This window comes from Triticum urartu, chromosome 5A (genome assembly GCF_056163025.1).
Source record: "Triticum urartu cultivar PI428250 chromosome 5A, HENAU_Tu73, whole genome shotgun sequence".
Classification (NCBI taxonomy): domain Eukaryota; kingdom Viridiplantae; phylum Streptophyta; class Magnoliopsida; order Poales; family Poaceae; genus Triticum; species Triticum urartu.
In genome coordinates, this window is record NC_141877.1 from 479135427 (window position 1) to 479157532 (window position 22106).

Below are 22106 nucleotides of genomic sequence, written 5' to 3' on the forward strand. Positions count from 1 at the left end.
CTGAATGCTCTTTGAGTCAGGATGGTAGCGTAGTTATCACAAGCTAGTCTCTTAACCTAAGAGATCTTGGGATCGAGTGCCAATAAGATTTCCTTTTACTAAAAAATAAAATTGCATTCTTCATGGAAAAAAAGTCATATGGGCTTCACGAAGTTTCTAGGCACATTCCATCTTGCTGATCGATGACGGTTTCCATGACGGATGAGAAAATATTGTCATCGACTGTGACGAATTCTTAGAACGTCATCAGAAATTCGTCATGAATTAACGGGTTTCTTGTAGTGTTGTCAATGGTGAATAAGCAATCGTCTCAATATACAGGCTTTCTTTTCGAGCATACCGAGCAGCCACTAGACTAGAGTCGAGCATACAACTTCCTTTTAGTACCGGAAATCGAGCTTGTACATCGAGCGTACAGCAGCTTGATCGGGCCGTCGCGCGCCACCGATCAACGAGTGAAATCTGTTTTGAACCATGTGGTTGTAGAGCGCGACCCAAACGAATCCTCACGTTGAAATCCTTGAAGTCCATACCGTGTCCTCACCGATCCCAGCCACTTGTAACCCTAAACCGACCCTACATCTGTTTGGCAGGACAATCTCGAGTGGGATAGCTTGTTTCTCTCATTGATCATACAGGCCCACATGTCATACCCTTCTTCTTCAACAATCTTTTTCTTCCTCTGATGTAAAAGAAAAAAATCCTCTCTCTCTCTCTCTCTCTCTCTCTCTCTCTCTCTCTTCACAGTGTTGCTCGTCCTGGCCCATCACCATTTTCCCAAAACCAGCTCCCCCGTCCGCGCGCGTCCATGTCCAACATCCAGTGGCGAAGGCAGGAATCGTAAATTTATGATCTTGAGGGGGGCCCGATTAAGAAAACATAACAAAAAAATTACTGTTCATGCCCAAAATACAAAGAAGTGACTAATGTTAGGGAGGGCCCGGGCCCCTGCCCCCCCCCTCCCGTGCCTCCGCCACTGCCAACATCACATGCCGCCGTCGGCGGCATGGACTCGCGAGCCATGGAGCGACATAGCTTCAGATCAATTGCCCACATGTGTCGTATACACGTAGCTAGCCCTCGCAACGAGCAATTCACACACACACACACACACCGGCGGCCCGGTGAGCAATTGAACACACACGCATGCGGCCAGCGTAGGCGCCTCACGTAAACCAAAAGAAGACATAAACTTCATGGCACCCACCACGTTCAAGGTCCGGCCTGCGCCTCGCCTCGCGCAGAAACAGCGCTACGTTACTTTTCTCCGTCATGCTATTGTTGCTCGTATGCCACGCTAACGTCTGCTCGCTGGACGGCTACGTCACGGCGCTCATGGACTTTTGGCTCGCCGCTGACCGCTCCGTCGCGCTCGTGAGCTGGAACCTGTCCGTCAGCTCGTCCCCGTGCAGCGGGGAAACAACAGCGGGGCGTGGGATGACCCGAGCCTGGGGCGCGCGACGCAGCTGGTGCTCGAGGGGCTCGGCCTGTCCGGCGCGGACGTGCTCTACCGCTCGCCAAGTTGCTCCTCCAGCCGCGTCGCCCCCATCTGCTTTGCCACGCGGGACGTGCAGGCCGCCCCTCCGTTTCTGTGGTGATGCTCGCGAAGGAGCTCACCGACGACAAGAAGATGACTGTCCACTGTCGCTTGTGCACCAGCGGCCAGTCTCCGCCTTGGGCGCGAGACGGCGCCCTCCGCCTCCACCTGAACACACATCTGAAAGGATTGGGACAACCTATTCAGTTAGAGTAAAGGTATATCCCGGCCAGGATCATCTATTTCCTGGTATGCCAAACGGATCCAGGGTCTAGATCGACCGGGGACGACGAGTAGAGGGTATCCATTTCACGTATTTAGACGTGGTGTTTATTTACATCACACTCTACAACCTTACAGCATCTTCAACAGGCGCGCTAAACAGGCGTCGCGTCCTAAATATACCCACTTTAGCGCGCGCGCGCAACCCGGCGGATGGCTCCAGCGGGTGCGCAATAACCGCGCGCGCGGTATAACCAGTTGGGCACGCGGCAGGAAGCGGTACCTCGCGCGGTGTATTTGCGGCGCCCGCTTCCACGCACGGCACACTCGACGCTCGCGCTGCGCTCTTCTTCTCCCCCTCCAAAGCCCCGCGCGCTGGCGCTGGCGACCCGCACCCATGAACGCACGCGCCGGCACCCCGCTCACCCCGTCCTATAGCCGCGACCCCCCCCCCCCCCGCCCCCGTCGCCGCCGCCGCCACAAACCCTAGCCCGGGTGGCGTTGGCCTTGCCTCCGCCGGAGCTCCTCCGACCAGCGGCCTCGCGCGCGGTCTCTTCATGCCGCCGCGGATGACCTCGGCGGCGGGTGGCGTCGCGCCGGCGCCGGCCCGAGCCGTCCCCCCCTCCTCCTCAAAGCTCCCCAATGCGGTGCGGCCAAAGAAGGGCAAGACATCAGCGAAGAAAAACAAGGCGGCGGACGGCTCCGGCACCTCGAAGGCGAGGAGGAAGAAGCTTGCGGGGCGTGCGACGGGCGCGGCGGCTGCCGAAGCGCCGGCAAGCTCACTCGTTGAGCCGGCGGCCGGCGCGCACAACATGTTCGACGAAATGCCTCCAAGGTAAAAAAATTCTAACTTTTCATTTTTTTGTTATTTTTTGAGTGCATTCGTCACATATAGATAGCTTATTTGCATTGTGCAAAAAAAATTGTAGTCTCAATGATGATGCATACATGTCAACGATGGGTGTTGGCTCCAACAATTCGCATTGGTCTCAAACAAATGACATGCATTTTGAAGACCATGAGTTCGAGGTGGACGAGGAGGGTGAGGGCATTGTCGACGCACCGATAGGAAGAGCGGGCAATTACACCAACGCCGATGACATCTTACTATGCAATACTTGGTTGCAAGTGTCGAGGGATCCATCCGTTGGAGGTGATCAAAGTAGAGTTGCTTATTGAAACCGGATGAAGGAACATTTTGATGCTCGCAACGTGAGTGGAATTGACCGCTCCAACCGATCACTTAGGTCCCGGTGGTCGACAATAAACTCGGATTGTCACAGGTGGGCGGCATGTCAAAAGACGGTTGACAAGTTGAACCCAAGTGGCACAAATGAGGACGATAGAGTAAGTGCCATTTCATCTTACATGTTGGTGCTAACTTGCTTTGTTTTGCTTGTTGTTGGTGCTAACTTGCTTTGTTTTCATGTAGTTCAACATTACGCAAAACTTGTTCAAAGAAGAGGAGAGAAAAACCAAGAAGGGGAAGATCAAGAAAGGAAGGGTATTTACTTTGCCTCATTGCTATGAAGTGTTGAAGGATGATGAGAAATGGAAGAAGCGTGAAGATTTGGATGATTTGCGTTTGAGCGACAAACGAAAGCGAACAATTAAGTTGGATGATGACGATGAGGAGGAGGATGCATCAAATGATGACGGCAAGAGAAGCCCCACACCCAACTCGGTTTCATACTCGAAGCCTAAGCGGCCGGATGGGTCCAAGAAAGACAAAACCGAAAAGAAGAAGAGGAAAGGAGATGATGAGCTCAAAAATGCTATGGAAGCTATTGTGAAGGCAAGAAAAGAAGCCAACGAGGTGAGGAAAATGGCAAGGACCCAAGATGCCGCGGCCAAGGAGAGGAGGTTGGCGGCCGAGGAGAGGAGGGTGGCGGTCGAGGAGAGGAGGGTGGCTTTGGAGGAAAGGAAGGTGAGCAATGAGGAGCGAACTAGGTTGTTGGAATGGGAGAAGCACTTGTTCTTCTTGGACACAACTAACCTCAATGCGGCGCAAAAGGAGTATGTCAATCTTGCCCAAGAAGAAGTCTTGATCCAAAAAAGAGCCATGGTTCGTGCAATGGGTGGCGGTGGCCTCGGCGCCATGGGTGGCGGTGGCCTTGGCGCCATGGGTGGCATGGGTGGCTTCGGAGGTACCGTGGGCGGTTTACGTGCAATGGGAGGCATGCCTGGCTTTGGAGCACCCCCCCCCCCCCGACGCTATGGCCACCATGGGAGGCATGAGTTTTGCTTCTCTCATGGGAGGCATGGGTGCACCTCCGGCCGCCATGGGTGGAATGTCTTTCGATGTGCCTCCTCGCACACATTCCCATGAAGATGCCGTTGAAGATCTTTCCAACACCGTCGGAGCTTCACGTGATGCGGTGCGCGATGAGGAGAGGGAGGAAGATTCATCTTCAGAGGCGGAAGAATCGTCTTCCGAAGATGAGGACGAGGACGAGGACGAGGACGAGGAATGATGTGTCTTTCATTTGTGTATTGAACTTGATTTGCATTTTGAACTTGGTTGGATGAACTTGTGGGCATTATTTTAAACTTGTGGGCATGAACTTCATCAACTTGTTTGTGCGAAATTTTATTGTGTTGGAAAATGTTTATCATTTTGTGTTGAAAATGCCATATGCAATGCACCTGCGAGTCGCGCGCGTTGCATTTTTACGCGCTGCTGGAGCGGCGCGCGCGCGCTGCATTTTAGCGCGGCTGCTGGAGCCAGCACTGCGCGCCGCGCCAAACCAGGCGATGCGCGCGCGGCATATCTGTTTTTTGCGCGCGGCGCGACCGGCGCCTGTTGGAGATGCTCTTAGAGCATCTCCAACAACGGCGGTAAAAAACACTCGCGCGGGAAACGTGAGTATTAACGCGCGCGAAGCGGTTTCGCGCGCTTCAACGGGCGCGGAAGATCCCGGCACACGGGAAAAGACCGCGCGCACCGAAAAACCGGCCCGGCGCGCTCTATAAAACACGCGTGCCGATGCCAGCCAATCACACACTCGAGCGCTCACGCCGCCCCCTTCTTCCTCGCATCCGGTGCCCCTCCCCCCTCCCCCACCGCCGCCGACATGCCGCCGTGTCGCTGGAGCAGCTCGGGCTACCGTGGCGTCCGCGACCGCTCTTCCGGCACATTCTACACGGAGATCCACTCCGGTGACGTGCGTCTCGGTCTTAGGAAGTTCGAGACCGCGCAAGAGGCCGTCCGCGCGTACGACGTGGCAGCTTGGCGCCTCTCCAGGCCACGCTCGCAGATAAACTTCGACGACGCGCAGACGTGCCAGCAGGCGTAGAACCTCGCCCCTCCGTTGCGTCTAGTAACCGACGAGGATCGTAACGAACACCGCAGACGGCAGTGCCACCTCCTCATCGCGGAGGCGGACGAGCTAACCATGGTGGAGTGGCGCTAACGCTACCCGCAGAACGTCGCCGACGAGAACGCCTTCTGGGCGAAGAGGAGGGCAAAGCGCCATGATGACCGGTCGGATAGGCGTCGGCGGAAGGCACAGGTGATATCGCAGTGCAAACTGGAACATACATCGTTCTTTGACGACAAATATCTCATATTATCAAAATGAACATGTTGCCAGCGTCAGCTGCTTGCGCACGCAATTTTTTGCAGCGGGTGTTGGAGCCAGCGCTCTGCGGCGCGCAAAAAGTTACTATTTCAATGTTGTAAGCTTATTTTAGGGCGCCGTGTGGTTACGCACATGTTGGAGATGCTCTTAGGGTTTAAAATAGACTTCATTCTTGATCAACCATGTCACTTAGAGCAACTCCAATGCACAGACCCAAAATGTCCGCCTGCGTCCGTTTGGGTCGGCGCGGATAAAAGTGGAGGCTCAACGCCCCGACCCAAACTGAAAATGCGTCCGCGCTGAAATGGAGTGCGCACGATTTAAGTTTTTCTTTAATATTTAATTAATATAATATGGACACATGGACTCTTGCCGGCCTTCGTGGCTGGCTTTAATGTTTAATTAATATTTATTTTTAGGATTCACACGAATTTCAATGTAAAATCAATAACATATGACTTAGATGTGTAATACTTATATCAAATCTAGATGTGCTTTAGCAAAACTGTTATTTTTATTTTTGAAATATTTGTGGGGTTTTTTCACGCAACGTCGAAATGAGTCTGATCAGCGTTGGGCGTATGCGTCGATCCAAACACGGAAGCGAACATTGATGTCCGTTGGACCGACTCAAACGGATAAAAATCTGACGGTAGAACGTGGCAGGCAGATCTCTCCGCGCGACCGGCCGCAAATCTGACGGCAAGCGCGAGGCAGATGGCTGCGATCGACGAGCTTGCGATCTACGCCGCGGCACGTGGGAAAGCCGAGCAAAGGTCCTAGATCGCGGTCGCACTTTGAGAATCCACGTGACACGACATCCCGAGGTCCGTCCGTCCCAAGACGCAGCTGCAACGTTTGACAAATGCTGCCGCCTCGTCCGTCCGGCAAACGGCAAACCACCACCCCGAGCTCGGTCGCCGCGCCGCGCCAACCATACGTTCCAGCGGCTAAACCGCTCGTCAGAACCGTGCCGACCCTACGGCCAGCAGAACGGCGACGAAAGTCAGTCGCCGCTCGCGAGAGTCCGGACCCGACGCCGGAACCGTCCGCCGTCGCCGCCCGACCGCGCGCGCGCAACTTGGCCATTTGGACGCAGAGAAGCGCGCTCGCTCCAACTGCACCGGACAATGGCCGATCCAACCACAAGAGTCTACCTGGGTACAGTACTGTACTGCTAGTACCAGCACTTATACTAGTCCAATACGAGGAGGAGTATTTAGGCGCGCGACTCGTGCTCTTGTTACGTACGGTGCGTGTGTGTCCCGAGTGAGTCAGTCCACATACGCGTAGCGTGAGCTAGCGTGGCGTAGGGCGCTCCTCCTGACCCGAGCGGCCTCGCGCGCGCGCTGATGGAGGGGGCGCCGAGGGCGGTGCCGTCCCGGCGCGGCGGCGTCACGCTGGCGGAGCAGCTCGCCGCGTCCTCCAACCTCCGGGACCTTCTCAAGCTCCGCGACGACGACGGCGAGGGCGACGGCGCGCGGCCCGCCAGGCGCCGCACGCTCCTCGACGTCATCCGCGGCCCCGAGGACGACGCCGCTCCCCCCTCCTCCACGCGCGCCGCGGAGCCCGCGGTGACCGTGGCGGGAGCGGTGCCGGGGGCGGCGTCGCCCGGGCAGGGGGAGGAGCGGCGGGTGTCGCTGATGGCGCTGCTGGAGCAGGCGGAGCGGCAGTGGACGACGGCGGCGGCGCGCGCCGGGGCGTGGACGCGCGTGGACCAGGAAGCGGCGGCGGAGGAGGGGGAGGCGGGGAGCGGGAGGGGTGTGGGCGGGCGGTGCTGCGTGTGCATGGCGCGGCGCAAGGGCGCGGCCTTCGTCCCCTGCGGCCACACCTTCTGCCGCGCCTGCGCCCGCGAGGTCCGCGCCGGCCGCGGCCGCTGCCCGCTCTGCAACGCCGCCATCCGCGAGGTCCTCAACCTCTTCTGACGTGACGCCGGCGACCCGGCTCACATCCATCCATTGGCGCCCATTGGGAGACTGCTAGCATCATTCGGTGTATAGAACTATAGACAAATCTCTCCCGTTGTTGATTTCTTCTTCCTTCTTCGTACTAAGTACAAGTGAAAACATTGAATACAGTACTGCATCATTGTCAGTTCATCAATCTGCTCATCTACAAACATGCTGGATCGAATCCTCTGCAGTTAAGATGCTCGTACGATACGAACGCTCGATGGTATGGCATGGTACAGCACGCGCGGCATGGCCGTCCAGGGTGGTTGGGGTCGATGCCATCATTAAGCTCGACTCGCCTAGCCGTTTTCAGTGTCTTCTGTCCAAACTTCAACGCGTCGGAAAAATCCACCCGTGGCGGCGGCGGCGGCGTGATGTCACCGCCGGAGAAGATAGATCGATAGGGAGGACTTGCGCCGCAGGCCAGCCATCTGTCCGGCCTGACCTGATGATGCCTTAGGCGGTGATGTTGACCCGGTGGCTCGGCCCAACGGTGCCGTTGCGGCAAACGGCCAAAGTGTTGCTCTCGTCTCCTCTTCTGTTCTCGTTCTCTTTACCGGTTGTGAAAGTTAAAGCGAAAGGTAAGCAACGCATCGTTGGCACTGGGTCACTGGGAGACGAGATAGATGGCGATAAAGCCAACTGCGCTTGTGCTATTGGACGCAACATGTCTGCACACTCTGCCCACATCGTACTTGCGTTAGATATCGTTGGTTGGGTTGGTTGGGCTGGGTGGTAAGCTAACCTCACCATCACACGCACTATGGTAGAATCGTCTCAAAAAAAAAAAAAACGCACTATGGTAATCTTTCAGAAGTATATCTAAATAGCTAGCCCCCACTAATTATTTCTCTCAACATGCAAGTATGCCACGTCATCACACAACATGCATAAGAAAAGGCCCACTCCCACTATCATATGTCTTACATGCAATCATGCCACTTGATCGTGAAATATGCATGAAAAAGACACATCTCAACATGCAAAACATGAAATATGCAGGGGGTTGACGTGGTGATGCTGCAGCTGAGCCGCGGTTGCTCCTTGTGCTCGAGGGCAAACCAGACCTCCCAATGGGGAGAGTCCGCCGTATGCTCTGGCATACGTCGCTGCTCCGGCGTGAGCTGCGACCAGACGCATGCGCACCTCCTCGACATGCACCCGCTGTGACTGCGACACCGGGATCCACTGCGGATCGAGATGCCAGTCGTGCGGCAGCGGCTGCCTGAACTCCCAGTGCCACCGTGCTTGGTGCATCGGGATGTGCAACCGCTGCCTCACGGGGCGGGCGGGCGGCAACGGAGAATGAAGAGTGCGGGAGGAGGAAGCGCCGGGGGTGAACTTCCCCTTGCTCTTGCCGGAGCCGCTGAATAAATCCATGGCTAGGGTTTGGTTGTTGTCGGCTAGATGTGGACGAATGTGAAAGTGGATGAGCCTCCCCTCCCCCCCACCCCGCACGCGCGGATTAAAAAAGGATGCCCGCCCGACGCTTTTATTGGCTGACGCGTGGACCCGGTGTCGGTGGCCGCTATTAATACGACCGTGTTCGGTCATTGGCCGGCCTCCAATCGGCCGACCCATTTTGTCCGCCCACGTTCATTTGGATCGTCATGGACCAAAATGCCGGCCCAAAGCACAGACCCAAACCCGCACCGACTTTTTATAAACTCAATTTTGGGCTTGAAATGTGTCGGCGCAAACATGAAACAGACGCGTTTTGTGTTTGGGCCCGTGCGCGTTTTGGTCCGTGGCGAGCCAAACGAACATGGACGGACGAAATGGGTCGCCCAGTTGAAATTGCTCTAACGGCGTGTCCACATCGATCGGCCGGGGACCGGACCAACGGCGAGCTTATCTCAATTCCGTTGGCCGTCGACCGTTTGTCCTGGCGAACAAGGACAGCGGGCGTGACGGCGACGGCCCGCGTATGCATGCGGCAAACCGGCCAAACGAGCCGAGGAACGGGTCTGACGGACGGACGGATGCATGCTGCATGGGAGTCGTTGGCAGTTTGGCACCTGGCTTCAGACACAGGGCCGGGTCTCCACGACGGCTCTGCTGCAGTCACGTACGGTGCCCCTGCGCTCGGGGCCTCATGATCGATGTGAACTTTACGTGCTGCGTCAAGCATCAACCAACTAAACCGAAACCGGCCGCGTACGTGCGTTGCCGCATCGGCATCGCGTCGTTGCTGTCCATGTCGGCAGGTTTTTGGAAGCCTCTCACCTCCAAGTCCAAGAGGCTGGCTTTTGGGTTCAAAGTACCGATCACATATTCGCTCACTGCTGACCGTAAAAGCGTCCAGGGTCTTGGCCGATCGATCGATCGATCGATGCAGATGGTGGGGTGTGAGAGGATTTTCACGTGCAGGTACCATGTGGCCGCCACTTTTGGGGCAGCACTTGACGGGCTGGGGTTCAGAGCAAGGTATTGTTGCACGTGCTCCGCGCCGTCTTCGTTACTCTTTACGCATCAGGATCACCGTGTGATGGATGCAACTTGAAGATGGATTGGGGGGTGCTAGCAAAAATTATAGAGCCGGACTAAAATGACCGCCCGAGCCAAATTTGTAGACGCCCCGTTTCATTTTGCAAGTAGCAAGAGCATCTCCAACGGCTTGTGTATATTTGGTTGTCTGTGCGTTCATATAAATAATGGTCAAAAAGGATTTTCTCATATGCACAAGCAATTTTTTCAACAGTCTGTCTATGCATAGAGATAGTCTATATTCTCGCTCGTGTATTTTAATATTATCTTGTGGCTATCAATTCAACTACCATTTCAGCAGCTATTTTTTCACACGGTTTAGGAATCGACATCACAAAATGGACTGCATGTGGGTTGTTGAGATCCTCTGTAGTAATTCTTTGTGCAGTACAATCGATGACGCGTTGCGTCGGGACCACAAACGACAGCGATCGTAGCTACGGTTTAGTTGCAACCGAGGACATGGAGACCTCACATGCAGACACCAAGCATAGATCCGTCTGGACCATGGTCTAGCACAACATTTCTGGCTACATTTTATTGCAACCTATCATGTGAACTTACACTTTCTTCAGCGTTCAGGATTGGCATCAAACAAAATAGTTCACTGTGGATCGAACTTTAGTAGGCTAACGAGTATAATAGTTCACCGTGGATCGAACATCAGTAGGCTAACGTGTATTTTGATTGTGTGACATGTCATAGAGTTGCACAGTGCGACCATTCAGTGACTGTAACGGCCTACTGTTCTGCCTGTAACTCTTCTCCAAAGGAGCCATCAAAGCAACAGCCTGCTCCTTTGTCATTTCTCTTATCTGCGGGACATCTCGGAGTATATGAATAAGTAACTCTTGTTGCGTAAACATAATGTGAAATTAAAATTTACTATTTTCCATATGTGAGAAGATGGAATACCTCGCCAAGAATGTTCCAGATCACATTCTCCGTGCATGGAGGTGCGGTGAGAGACCCAACATATCTGAAATACCTATCCTCACCCTGCATTAGTTCCTTCATATTCACCACTCCAACGGGGAGAGGGTCACCTTTCTCAGCTTTGCAACCCTCCGCAGACAATTCAGCTAACTTATCCTTTATCTATGAGTGCAACACAAATCAAAATATTGAAATGCATGTAGACCAAACATGCACAAAGTACTAAGTTCAAGCCCAATAAATATTGATGGCAAATCAAATTACAAGTTGTGATCATGTTATTAGTTCTTGAACATGTGAGTGTCTCCTAGCTATCCACATAATACATACCCTTGTATTGAATGTATATAAACTACTCAATTAACTAATTAAGGGTTACTAGTCATTTCAATAATCTAGTGCTATAGTGATGCCGACTGGTTATAGTTTGGATTCTTACTTCCCGCGGTCAAAATGAACATATAAAGCATGAAAACACTCCCATCCTGATACACTAAGGGAAAACACCACCACCTATTGAACTAGATCTAAAGCCACCACTCGTGTTATTTGAATCATATCCTCAAGTTGATCATGATGGGGAATTTCAATGTGCAGTGTTCTACAATGCGATAGTGGCAGTAGCAGTCCATGCCTTTGTCATATAAGGGTGATTTACCTGACAAAGGAAATGATCTGGTTTTCCATGCCGATAAAGTATTGAAACAACAGTAATATTGCCATCATCGGTGTAGTGCACCATGTGGAGCTCCACAGCAAATCTAGAGGGGTAAGATAGTGGTGCACACGGTTAGTACAACAAAAGCTGAATGCTTCTCAATTCTCTATAGTACACATGTGAACCTCTTGCCATTGATGGTATGCTCTGAGGGGGAGTGCCAATGCAATTGCTTCAATTTATACTTCTTTCCATCCACCATGACAGTCCCAGCAGTGTCATTATATCGCAACTACATCACTCAGTTCGCCCAATGATTTCATATAATTAGCATTATTTTGAACTAGGAGATAACATTTACGTACTAGAACATATATTTTTATGAACTTTTTATTATAGTCATTCTTACATTATAGAAAAGACCACAATAGGATGAAGGTGGGGGGTTCTTAATGTGTGTTATTTATTACTCCCTCCGTCCGAAATTCTTGTCAAAGGCATGGATGTATCTAGACATATTTTAGTTCTAGATACATCCATTTGTATCCATTTCTCCGACACGTATTTTCGGGCAGAAGGAGGACAAGATATTGAGATGGTGGAGGTTAATGAAGTCATACAACCAAAACAACAAAGGAAAACAAAGCTAAAAAGCCGAGCTAAGAAAAAAAGAAAGCAAACCAAGCAACTTACTGGAAAACAAACAAAATAAAGATAAGTGAGGTCAGGTATTGTTGCGCTTGTATTTATACATTTTATGTTTGGTGACATAAATAACCATTTGGTTAAGAGGGTCAGGGCAAACCGCAATGTTGAAGACGTTGTCAATCATTGTAGCATTTGTAGAAGTATAATATCTCTTTAGGGGCTCCATTTGTGGGTCGTGTACCACACAATCTCTCACGATGTTAATTGGAGACTGGTAGATTCCTTTTGAGCAAACCGTGAAATTAGGACTTAAGCTCCCCCAGTGTTTTGGGCCGGTTCTCCCATTGTATCCAAAGCTCACGCCATTTGCTTATAGTCGGAAAATATAGATAAGAAATCATGTGTCAGCACAAAACTTTGTGCAAATTATACCAGCAATAGTAAAAACAAAGATGGCAAGGTTGTATGGAATGTTTTTTTACAATGTTGGACTAATTTTGTATCTATTTGAGATTGTCGTGTCTCACCCTTCTGTAGCATATCCTCCATGTAGCATATAACTTACCCTCTATAAGTGGTACAAATATGTTCGGGAATTGGTTGGTGAGAGTTCATCATAGGCTAAAGGCTCAAATCCATGTGTGGATATGCGCTTTACCTTGGGCTATATGAAATTGTTGTGTTTTTGACCGAACGAAAGTTGTAAAATGAACTGTAGATTATTTTCAATTGTACTAGATGGATCTGTATGTGGTCCTATCTACGGTGCACAAAGGCTCGGACGACCACATACAACCAATGGAGATGACAACATGTACTGCATTGAACCAATTTGGATGGCTATTCAGCAATAAATCTAGTGATGCATGAGACACCATGTAACTTATCGATGTCTAATGTTTTTAGAATTTTAGCATTTTATACCCGTATATAACACATTTCGATCTTAAAACTTTCCAATGAGAGAAGGTTGCATGCATGAGTCGATGCAGAGCCCTGGTCTTTTCTCCTTCTTGAATTGATTTGGAGTACATCTGAATATATCCAAGAATGATTATAATCTAAATGGCATGCATGATGTTTTGTACTACATCTTTTATGAAAGATTGCGTAGCTTTTCCATTTTTCCACTTTTAACGACTTGGCAGTGAAGTGAACTAACCGATAAGAAACCAAAACAGTCTTGCTAAGTCTCAGTCGACTGAGACTTCATTAAGTCTCAGTTGATACTATATCCATAAGATTTTATGTTGAGATCCGTGCAAAATTTCTTTTCAATTTTTTCCTTTTCTCTCTTACATGTTATGTCATTTGACTAAGACTTAGTTAAACCTCAGTCGACTGAGACCTAGCCACACTCAAACTAAAAATATCTTCTAGACGGGGCCTATAGAGGTTCTCCTTTTTTTAGCACAGACAATCATCATGAAACAGTCGTCCTTTATCCAAATGCCGAACCTATATAAATGTCATCACAAATTAATGAGTATGTGCTTTTTTCATACAAAAAAAAGAGAGAGAGAACAGTTGAACGACAAAGCAGCTTATGAGCCAAATTGAGTGTCTAGAAACGTTGAAAATCATGGAGAACGGAAGACAAAAGTCGTGCCAGAGTCACATGTTCACAGTGAAGAGCAAAACTGAGCTAGCTTCGGAGGGAAATTGGTTAGGGAATGTATGACATAGGAGTAGAACACATACCAGTGTCGCACGCATGGGTCACAAGAAAGCACATGCACAAGAGTGCAACACACGCTGCACTTTTCTCGGAAGTCACCACCATCGTTCTGTTTGAGGTGCAGGAAGATATGGAAGGAACTGTGCTGGAGCTACAAAGAAGAGCTGCACAAGGCACACACGTATATATACAGGGCCACTTGCGGCTGATGGTATGCTACAGGACGCGCTGGTCTGTTTCGTGCATCCAGGGCGGCTGGAGGTCGACGCCATCATTAAAACTCTCGGAAAATCGTAGTGCGGCGGCGCTGTGGTGTGATGTGACGGCCGGAGAAGGTAGATCGATCGATATGGACGAATTGAGCTGCAGGCCAGCCATCTGATACGTCCGGCGGATCTTGACTCGGTGGCTCCCTCGGCCGAACGACCGTCACACGCAGTATAGTAGTAGTATATGGTATACGAGTGTATACAAATGGTAAACACATGCGATCGGTCGGCGACCGGACCGGCGGCGAGCGTTATCTCGTTCCCTTTTGCCGTCGATATATGGTTTGTCTTTGTGGACGAGGACAGCGTGCGCGACGGCGACGGCCGACGGCCTGCGGATGCGGCAAGGCGGCCACACGATAGAAGAACGGGTCGGACGGATCGGGGATGTGGCAATTGGGATTGGGATTCAGCCGCAAAGATACACGTTTACAGGGGCCGGGTCTCCGTGACCTGTAATGACGGCTCTGCTGCAATAATCTCATACTACAGTGCCAGCCACTGCCAGTGTACGTACTGCATGAGCTCAAGGCCGGCCGCATTATCGATTGAAAATGTCAATAGAAGATCGGGCCTCTCGGTTCTACACATTATTGAATTCTTTGAGCTATGGGTTGGTTGATCTTCAGGATGTGAACCTCGCTGCCGTTGCCGAGGACGGAATTGTTTCGATAAATTGCAAAAAACAACCATATATGTGAACCCTAAATCACAAAACCACCATGTCTCGTTTTTTTCTTGAAACCCACCACCATTTGCTGACAGTTTGCGAAAAATGCTAATTAGTCTATTAGAGCATTTTTACGCTAGACCTAACTTCTGGGTCCCACGTGCCATGTGCCCGGGTGGACACGGCGCCCGTTCAACAGGTACTAAAGGTATCTCCAACAGTAACCTGCAAATTTCCTCCCGTATCCGTCCGTGGACAGAGGGACTAGCCCATTGACACGGAGAGGTTGTCATCCAACCGTAGCCACATACATTTTAACAACAGTTCGAACCAACCGCATGAAATTCGTTCAAACACGTCCGGATTTCATATAAACAAATACAAATTTCATATAAACATGGTATAATTAATACCTAATCTAAATGGTCGTTGACGCCCGTTTCCCATGTCCGGCCATGAGCGAGAACTGAAGTTTCGTCTTCTCCAGTTCCGCATCGACGTTCTCCAGCTTCGCCTTCGGAGACCCGGGAAGTGAAACTGTCTGTTTCCACGTCGCCGCCAAGTGAGTAATCGGCCGCCGATGTTGAGCCCACCAAGCTTGGCGTCGATGGGAAGGGAGGAGCGGTGGCCTTCCTAAAACCAGAGCGACGGCGACCTACTATGCACTACTCTTCCTCGTTGGCGGTGGCGCGCACGGACGTGCCACCTTCGTGGTTGTCACGGTGGGACGTGGAGTCAGCGATGTCCTCCTGCTCGTCGTCGGTCTCGCCAAACACAACTTTGCCTGCGTCGTCGCTCTCCTTGTAGGCGGTCGCCACCTCCGCTACTCGCTAGCGGTACAGCTAGCGAGCGAGGCGGATCTCGCGGGTAGAGCGGTAGGACTCGAGCAGCGCCCCCTGCTCCGCCAGGTCCGCGTCCAGCGCGGCCGCCCTTCTGGCGGCAAGCTGCTCCTCTGCCTGCACATACTCCTGGAGGAGGTGGTTGTTGTATCTGGCAGCGGCCTGCGCCTCTCGCTCCTCCTGCACCATATCCATGTAATGGGCACGAGCCTCGCCGATTGTCATGGTGCAATGCACCGGCGAGGGTGCCGCAAAGGAGGAGGTGGCGCCGGTTTGTCGTCGGCATCGTCATCCATTGGGACGTCGTCGTCCTTTGGTTGTCTACCGGCCAGCCAACCGGTAGCAATGGCGGCCATCCCCTTCTTTTGGTCCGACGTCAGCCCATCCCATATAGCTTTGACGGGGGAGGAATCCATGGTGTGAGTAGTGCGGAGATAGATCGGAGGCGGATGACTGCGGCTATGGCCGGGGCATTGGTTTATATAGCAATGATGGGCGGCAGCGGGACAGACATGTAGCATCGGAGGAGACGCCTTGGCAACCGCATGCCATCAATGTGGCCGGCAAATAGACAGACAGACGAGCGACCTTCGTGTTGTTTCAACGCGCAGCAGTCGCCTGCACTGAGAAGCGACGCCGACGACGCTCTTTCGGCCGTGTGCCGCCTCAATGCTGGCGGCGCCAGTGAGCGGTCGTATTAGCTCTACCCGAGCATGAATGCGGACGATGGCGCTCTGGAGCGGCGCTGACCGAAAGTGCACGGGATGGGAGGGCTTTTAGGGGGCCAAGGCGGTCACAATAGAGCTTGGGAGCGGTCCGGACTTCCGCAAAATCCCTATGTTGCGCGAGAAAACACGTCCGAACCATGCCTGTCGGATCACGGGTTCCGACAAAACCCTCAAGGTTCGAACACTGGGGTGCGCACGAAGATTTCCCCCCTACCGATCCACGTCCTAGTTTTGCTAATATCTCGTGGACTAACTCAACGAACTCACAACACAAGGGACACACGATTTATACTGGTTCGGGCCACCGTTGTGGTGTAATACCCTATTCCAGTGTGGTGGTGGTGGATTGCCTCTTGGGTTGATGATGAACAGTACAAGGGGAAGAACAACCTCCTGAGGTTGAGGTGTTCTTGTGCTTGGCGAACTTGTGTGTGTGTGAGGATTCGATCAGCTCAGGCTTGCTTGCCTTCTACTGTGGTGGCTAGTCCTATTTATAGAGGCCCTGGTCCTCTCCCCAAATATCAAGCGGGAAGGGAGCCAACAACGGCCAATTTGAGAGGGGACAACTAGTACAGCTTATCCTGATAAAAGCAGTCTTCACCTGCAAAAGGCTCTGGCGATGACGCCGCCTTGGGCTCTATGGTGACCTCCGTGTTGCCGTCCTGTTGGTCTTGGTTTCATTGCACTGATATGGAAACCTTTGCTTGATGCCTCGGTACTCCGCGCCTGCGCTTGCCCCCTTTGCACCAAAGAGGAAATAAGGACGTTGCGCGCGCTGGCACCTGCCTGGTCTCGATCGTCATGGCTCACGTCACGAGAACCTCGCGAGGTTTGCCTTGCCTTGATCTCTCCGCCCCTCGCGAGCCTGCCTGGCGAGGCTGCTCCTGAGGAGGTCTTGCGCCGTCCGCCTCACGAGGCTTGGCCCCTCGTGAGGGTCTTGGATGCCTTGTTGATGAAGATGGGCCGTATAGGCCTGCTAGCAAAGCCACACCGTGGGCCGCAGGCAGGCAAGTCCGGAGACCCCCGTTCCCAGAACGCCGATAATAGCCCCCGGGCCCAAGGCGCGCTCGGGCTTGGCTTCGAGGCAAAGGCAAAGGTCAAGTACGGAGCGCCGCGGGCCCCAATAGCCTGCGGCCTTGGTCGACGCGTGGTGGTTGATTGGACGTGGGCGTCTCCGCTTCCCCACGCTACCTCGGCAACTGCCCGACTTTGACAAGTCCCTGCGATATGCAAGGAAAACCATCATTATCTGTGATCGTGGGGGGCGCTGGTTGGCCTTCTCCTGCTATAAATGAGGAGGGGGGCAGAGCCCCCGTCGCCCATTTCTTCCCATTCCGCTTGCTTCTTCTTCTGCTCGACCACCGACTCCGATGGCGCCGTCGAAAAGGTTCTCCACCGCAGAGAAGGGAAAGGCCCCTCGCGAGGGGCCCGGCTCCCCGGCGCCCAAGAGTGGACGCGGCCGTCCCCGCAAGCACACCGCGACCCCCCGTTCCCGCGGTGGCGCCGCTGCGCGTGGCAGGGGTCGTTCTAGTCGCGGGAGCCCTGTTGACGAAGGGAGACGCGTCATGGTCGCGCGGCCTCCCCGGCCGCGCTTCCATTCTGCAGTGGTGTTGCCGGAGTTCGTCGTCTGGCCGGAGAACCCGGCCAGCAACTGGCTTCAGCTTCCGCACTTCTTCGCCGACGAGCTGCCAGCCTCCGGTCCAGGCGGGCTCTGGCTGCAGGCGGACGGCTGCTGTAGCAGAGCTTCTTGGGTTGTGGTTGAGGTCTCCGATCCGGGCAAAATAGCTCTGGCCCGCGGTTGGCAGACGTTCGCCTGCGCGCGCGGCCTGGGCAGGCGGTGCACCCTTCATTTCAAGTACGACGGTGATGCGACCCTCTACGTGAGGGTGTTTGGAGAAGATGGTCGCTGCACCGAGTGCTGCCCCGAGGTGAACGACGGCGAGGAGGTGCTCGGCCTTGGCGATGGTCGGGACGAGGAGGAGGGCGAACCCGCCCTTGGTGCCGACCGCATCTTGTCCAGCTACGGCGGCTCTTCCTCTGGCGATAGCTCCAGCAGCGGTGGCTACGCTCAGCCGCCGTGCCGCCGCACCCGCTTCGAAGGTGGTAGCGGGTCGTCTCGTCGTCGCGTCTCCGTGAAGTGCGAGGAGGGGTCTGGCTGAGCTCAGGGCGGTGCCAGGAGCCTGCTTTCGTGGACCGCCGTAAGGGCAGGCGCCGCTTTACTTTGTTCTTCCTTTCTTTTCTGCATCAAGAAGAAACTAGTATGGGCCCCGGTCGGCGTGTATCGAACTATGATTTCCCAATCATTATGCTGTGTTTGTTGTTTCCGTGTTGTGTCATTATTTCGTGTAGAGGTAACTTAGCTTGGCATGCTTGGGGTAGCCTCCTCCTCGCGAGGGACTCGCTTCCTGGTGCCTGCGGAGGCCTTCCTTGGCTTGGCGGGTGTTAGGGAACTGCAAAAAACTTGTTAGGAGCGTCGCCCGGAGGTTTATCGTTCTGTCGAGCCTAGATCCAACGCTTCGTATCGCGATACCCGAGGGGCACAGATCAGGAGAGGCGTGCTAGCTTGTTGGCTCGAACGAGAATTCCTCACGAAGAAACAGACGAAGGGCCTCGCGAAAAACAGACGAAGGGCAGAGGAAAGGAAAAAGGCTCGCGAGGGCACCTGCCTAGCCCCCTCGCAAGGTACGCGCAAGAGAGAAAACAGGTTTAACTGCAACCAGAAACAGCAGCAAAAAGCGACGAAACCAAACCAGCAAGGAAATCTAGAAGCAAACTTTGAATTAAAAGGAGGTGAGCCAACTACAGAAAGCAAATGAAAAGCCACGTCTGGCACCTAACCTAGTCTTCAAGTCTTCTCACCAGCGCGGAGCTAAGTGCTGCCACTAAGACATGGAGGGAGCCCCCGAGGCCCGAGGGTGGCACTCCTGAGACTCCGGGGCGTGTACAGCCCCACTCATTATTACGTGAGAGTGTCACGGGCGGCGGTCTTCACAGGCACTGGGCCTTTCTTCACAGGCGCTGAGCCTTACTTCATGGGTAGAACTTCCGGAGATGCTGGATGTTCCAGGCGTTCTGGATGGGCACCCCGTCCTATGTCTCCAGGCACGCGGCGCCAGGCCTGGAGACATGGACGACCTTGAATGGGCCCTCCCACATGGGTGAGAGCTTATGCAGCCCTTCCCCGGAGAGGACCCGCCTCAGGATGAGGTCACCCGCCTCGAGCGTCCTGGAGCGGATGTTGCGGCAGTGGTATCGCCGCAGCACCTGCTGGTACCTTGCCGCCCGTAGTGCGGCTTCGCGGCGGCGTTCCTCCCCCAGCACGAGGTCCATCCCCTGCGCGGCGTCCTGTTGCGTTTCATCAAACGCCAGGACCCGTGCGGAGTGATGCCTGACCTCGTGAGGGAGGACCGCTTCTGTTCCGTAAACGAGGAAGAATGGGGTCTCGCCCGTTGGCTTGGTGGCGGTGGTGTGGATGGACCACAACACGGACTGGAGCTCGTCGTACCAGCCCTTGCCGCAGGCCTCGAGCTTCTTCTTGAAAGTCCTGGTCTTGAGTCCCCTCAGGACCTCTGCGTTGGTGCGTTCGGCCTGACCATTGCTCCTGGGGTGTGCCACCGAAGCGTAGCAGATCTGCGTTCGAAGGTTAGCACAGTATGTTGATAACCCACAAGTATAGGGGATCACAACAGCTTTCGAGGGTAGAGTATTGAACCCAAATTTATCGATTCGACACAAGGGGAGCCAAAGAATATTCTCAAGTATTAGCAGCTGAGTTGTCAATTCAACCACACCTGGAAACTTAGTATCTGCAGCAAGGTGTTTAGTAGCAAAGTAATATGTAGTGGTGGTAATGGTAACAAAAGATTAATGAAAGCAAAGTAATGTTTTTGGTATTTTGTAGTGATTGTAACAATAGCAACGGGAAAGTAAATAAGCATAAACCAGTATACGGAAAGCTCGTAGGCATCGGATCAATGATGGATAATTATGCCGGATGCGGTTCATCAGGTAACAGTCATAACATAGGGTGACACAGAACTAGCTTCAATTCATCAATGTAATGTAGGCATGTATACCGAATATAGTCATACGTGCTTATGGAAAAGAACTTGCATGGCATCTTTTGTCCTACCCTTCCGTGGCAGCGGGGTCCTAATGGAAACTAAGGGATATTAAGGCCTCCTTTTAATAGAGTACCAGAACAAAGCATTAGCACATAGTGAATACATGAACTCCTCAAACTACGGTCATAACCGGTAAGTATCCCGATTATTGTCACTTCGGGGTTAACAGATCATAACACATAATAGGTGACTATAGACTTGCAAGATAGGATCAAGAACTCTCATATATTGATAAAAACATAATAGGTTCAGATCTTAAATCATGGCACTCGGGCCCTAGTGACAAGCATTAAGCATAGCAAAGTCATAGCAACATCAATCTCAGAACATAGTGGATACTAGGGATCAAACCGTAACAAAACTAACTCGATTACATGATAAATCTCATCCAACCCATCACCGTCCAGCAAGCCTACGATGGAATTACTCACGCACGGCAGTGAGCATCATGAAATTGGCGATGGAGGATGGTTGATGATGACGACGGCGACGAATCCCCCTCTCCGGAGGCCCGAACGGACTCCAGATCAGCCCTCCCGAGAGGTTTTAGGGCTTGGCGGCGGCTCCGTATCGTAAAACGCGATGATTTCTTCTCTTCTATTTTTTTCTCCCCGAAAGCAAATATATAGAGTTGGAGTTGGAGTCGGAAGGTCTCCAGGGGGCCCACGAGGTAGGGGGCATGCCCTAGGGGGGGCGGGGCACCCTCCCCCCTCGTGGACAGGGTGTGGCCCCCCTGGTCTTCATCTTTGGCGAGGATTTTTTATTATTTATTGTAAGATATTTCGTGGAGTTTCAGGTCATTCCGAGAACTTTTGTTTTCTGCACATAAAACAACATCATGGCAATTCTGCTGAAAACAATGTCAGTCCGGGTTAGTTCCATTCAAATCATACAAGTTAGAGTCCAAAATAAGGGCAAAAGTGTTTGGAAAAGTAGATACTGTTGGAAATATGCCCTAGAGGCAATAATAAATTAGTTATTATTATATTTCCTTGTTCATGATAATCGTTTATTATCTATGCTATAATTGTATTGATAGGAAACTCAGATACATGTGTGGATACATAGACAACACCATGTCCCTAGTAAGCCTCTAGTTGACTAGCTCGTTAATCAATAGATGGTTACGGTTTCCTAACCATGGACATTGGATGTCGTTGATAACGGGATCACATCATTAGGAGAATGATGTGATGGACAAGACCCAATCCTAAGCCTAGCACAAAGATCGTGTAGTTCGTATGCTAAAGCTTTTCTAATGTCAAGTATCATTTCCTTAGACCATGAGATTGTGCAACTCCCGGATACCGTAGGAATGCTTTGGGTGTATCAAACGTCACAACGTAACTGGGTGACTATAAAGGTGCATTACAGGTATCTCCGAAAGTGTCTGTTGGGTTGGCACGAATCGAGACTGGGATTTGTCACTCCATGTAAGCGGAGAGGTATCTCTGGGCCCACTCGGTAGGACATCATCATATGCGCAATGTGACCAAAGAGTTGATCACGGGATGATGTGTTACGGAACGAGTAAAGAGACTTGCCGGTAACGAGATTGAACTAGGTATTGGATTCCGACGATCGAATCTCGGGCAAGTAACATACCGATAGACAAAGGGAATTGTATACGGGATTGATTAAGTCCTTGACATCGTGGTTCATCCGATGAGATCATCGTGGAACATGTGGGAGCCATCATGGGTATCCAGATCCCGCTGTTGGTTATTGACCGGAGAACGTCTCGGTCATGTCTGCATGTCTCCCGAACCCGTAGGGT

At 52.4% G+C, this 22106-nt stretch overlaps 2 protein-coding genes and 1 pseudogene across 2 annotated transcripts; 2 read left to right on the forward strand and 1 right to left on the reverse strand.

The window, feature by feature from the left end:
- The first annotated feature begins 3536 nt into the window (after window positions 1-3536).
- Window positions 3537-4233, forward strand: LOC147972105 (uncharacterized; annotated as a pseudogene).
- Window positions 4234-6323: 2090 nt separating this feature from the next.
- LOC147972106 (uncharacterized) lies at window positions 6324-7443 on the forward strand. The gene has a single exon (XM_087522942.1). It carries the CDS (start codon window positions 6693-6695, stop codon window positions 7263-7265), a length of 573 nt encoding a protein of 190 aa, XP_087379068.1. The 5' UTR covers window positions 6324-6692; the 3' UTR covers window positions 7266-7443.
- Window positions 7444-10450: 3007 nt separating this feature from the next.
- LOC125507153 (alpha carbonic anhydrase 1, chloroplastic-like) lies at window positions 10451-13804 on the reverse strand. Its single transcript, XM_048671828.2, has 6 exons — window positions 13723-13804; window positions 12179-12390; window positions 11559-11665; window positions 11374-11476; window positions 10695-10877; window positions 10451-10594 (listed from the first exon to the last, which is right to left on the reverse strand). The coding sequence occupies exons 1-6, from the start codon at window positions 13802-13804 to the stop codon at window positions 10451-10453; spliced, it is 831 nt and encodes a 276-aa protein (XP_048527785.2).
- Between the last annotated feature and the right edge of the window lie 8302 nt (window positions 13805-22106).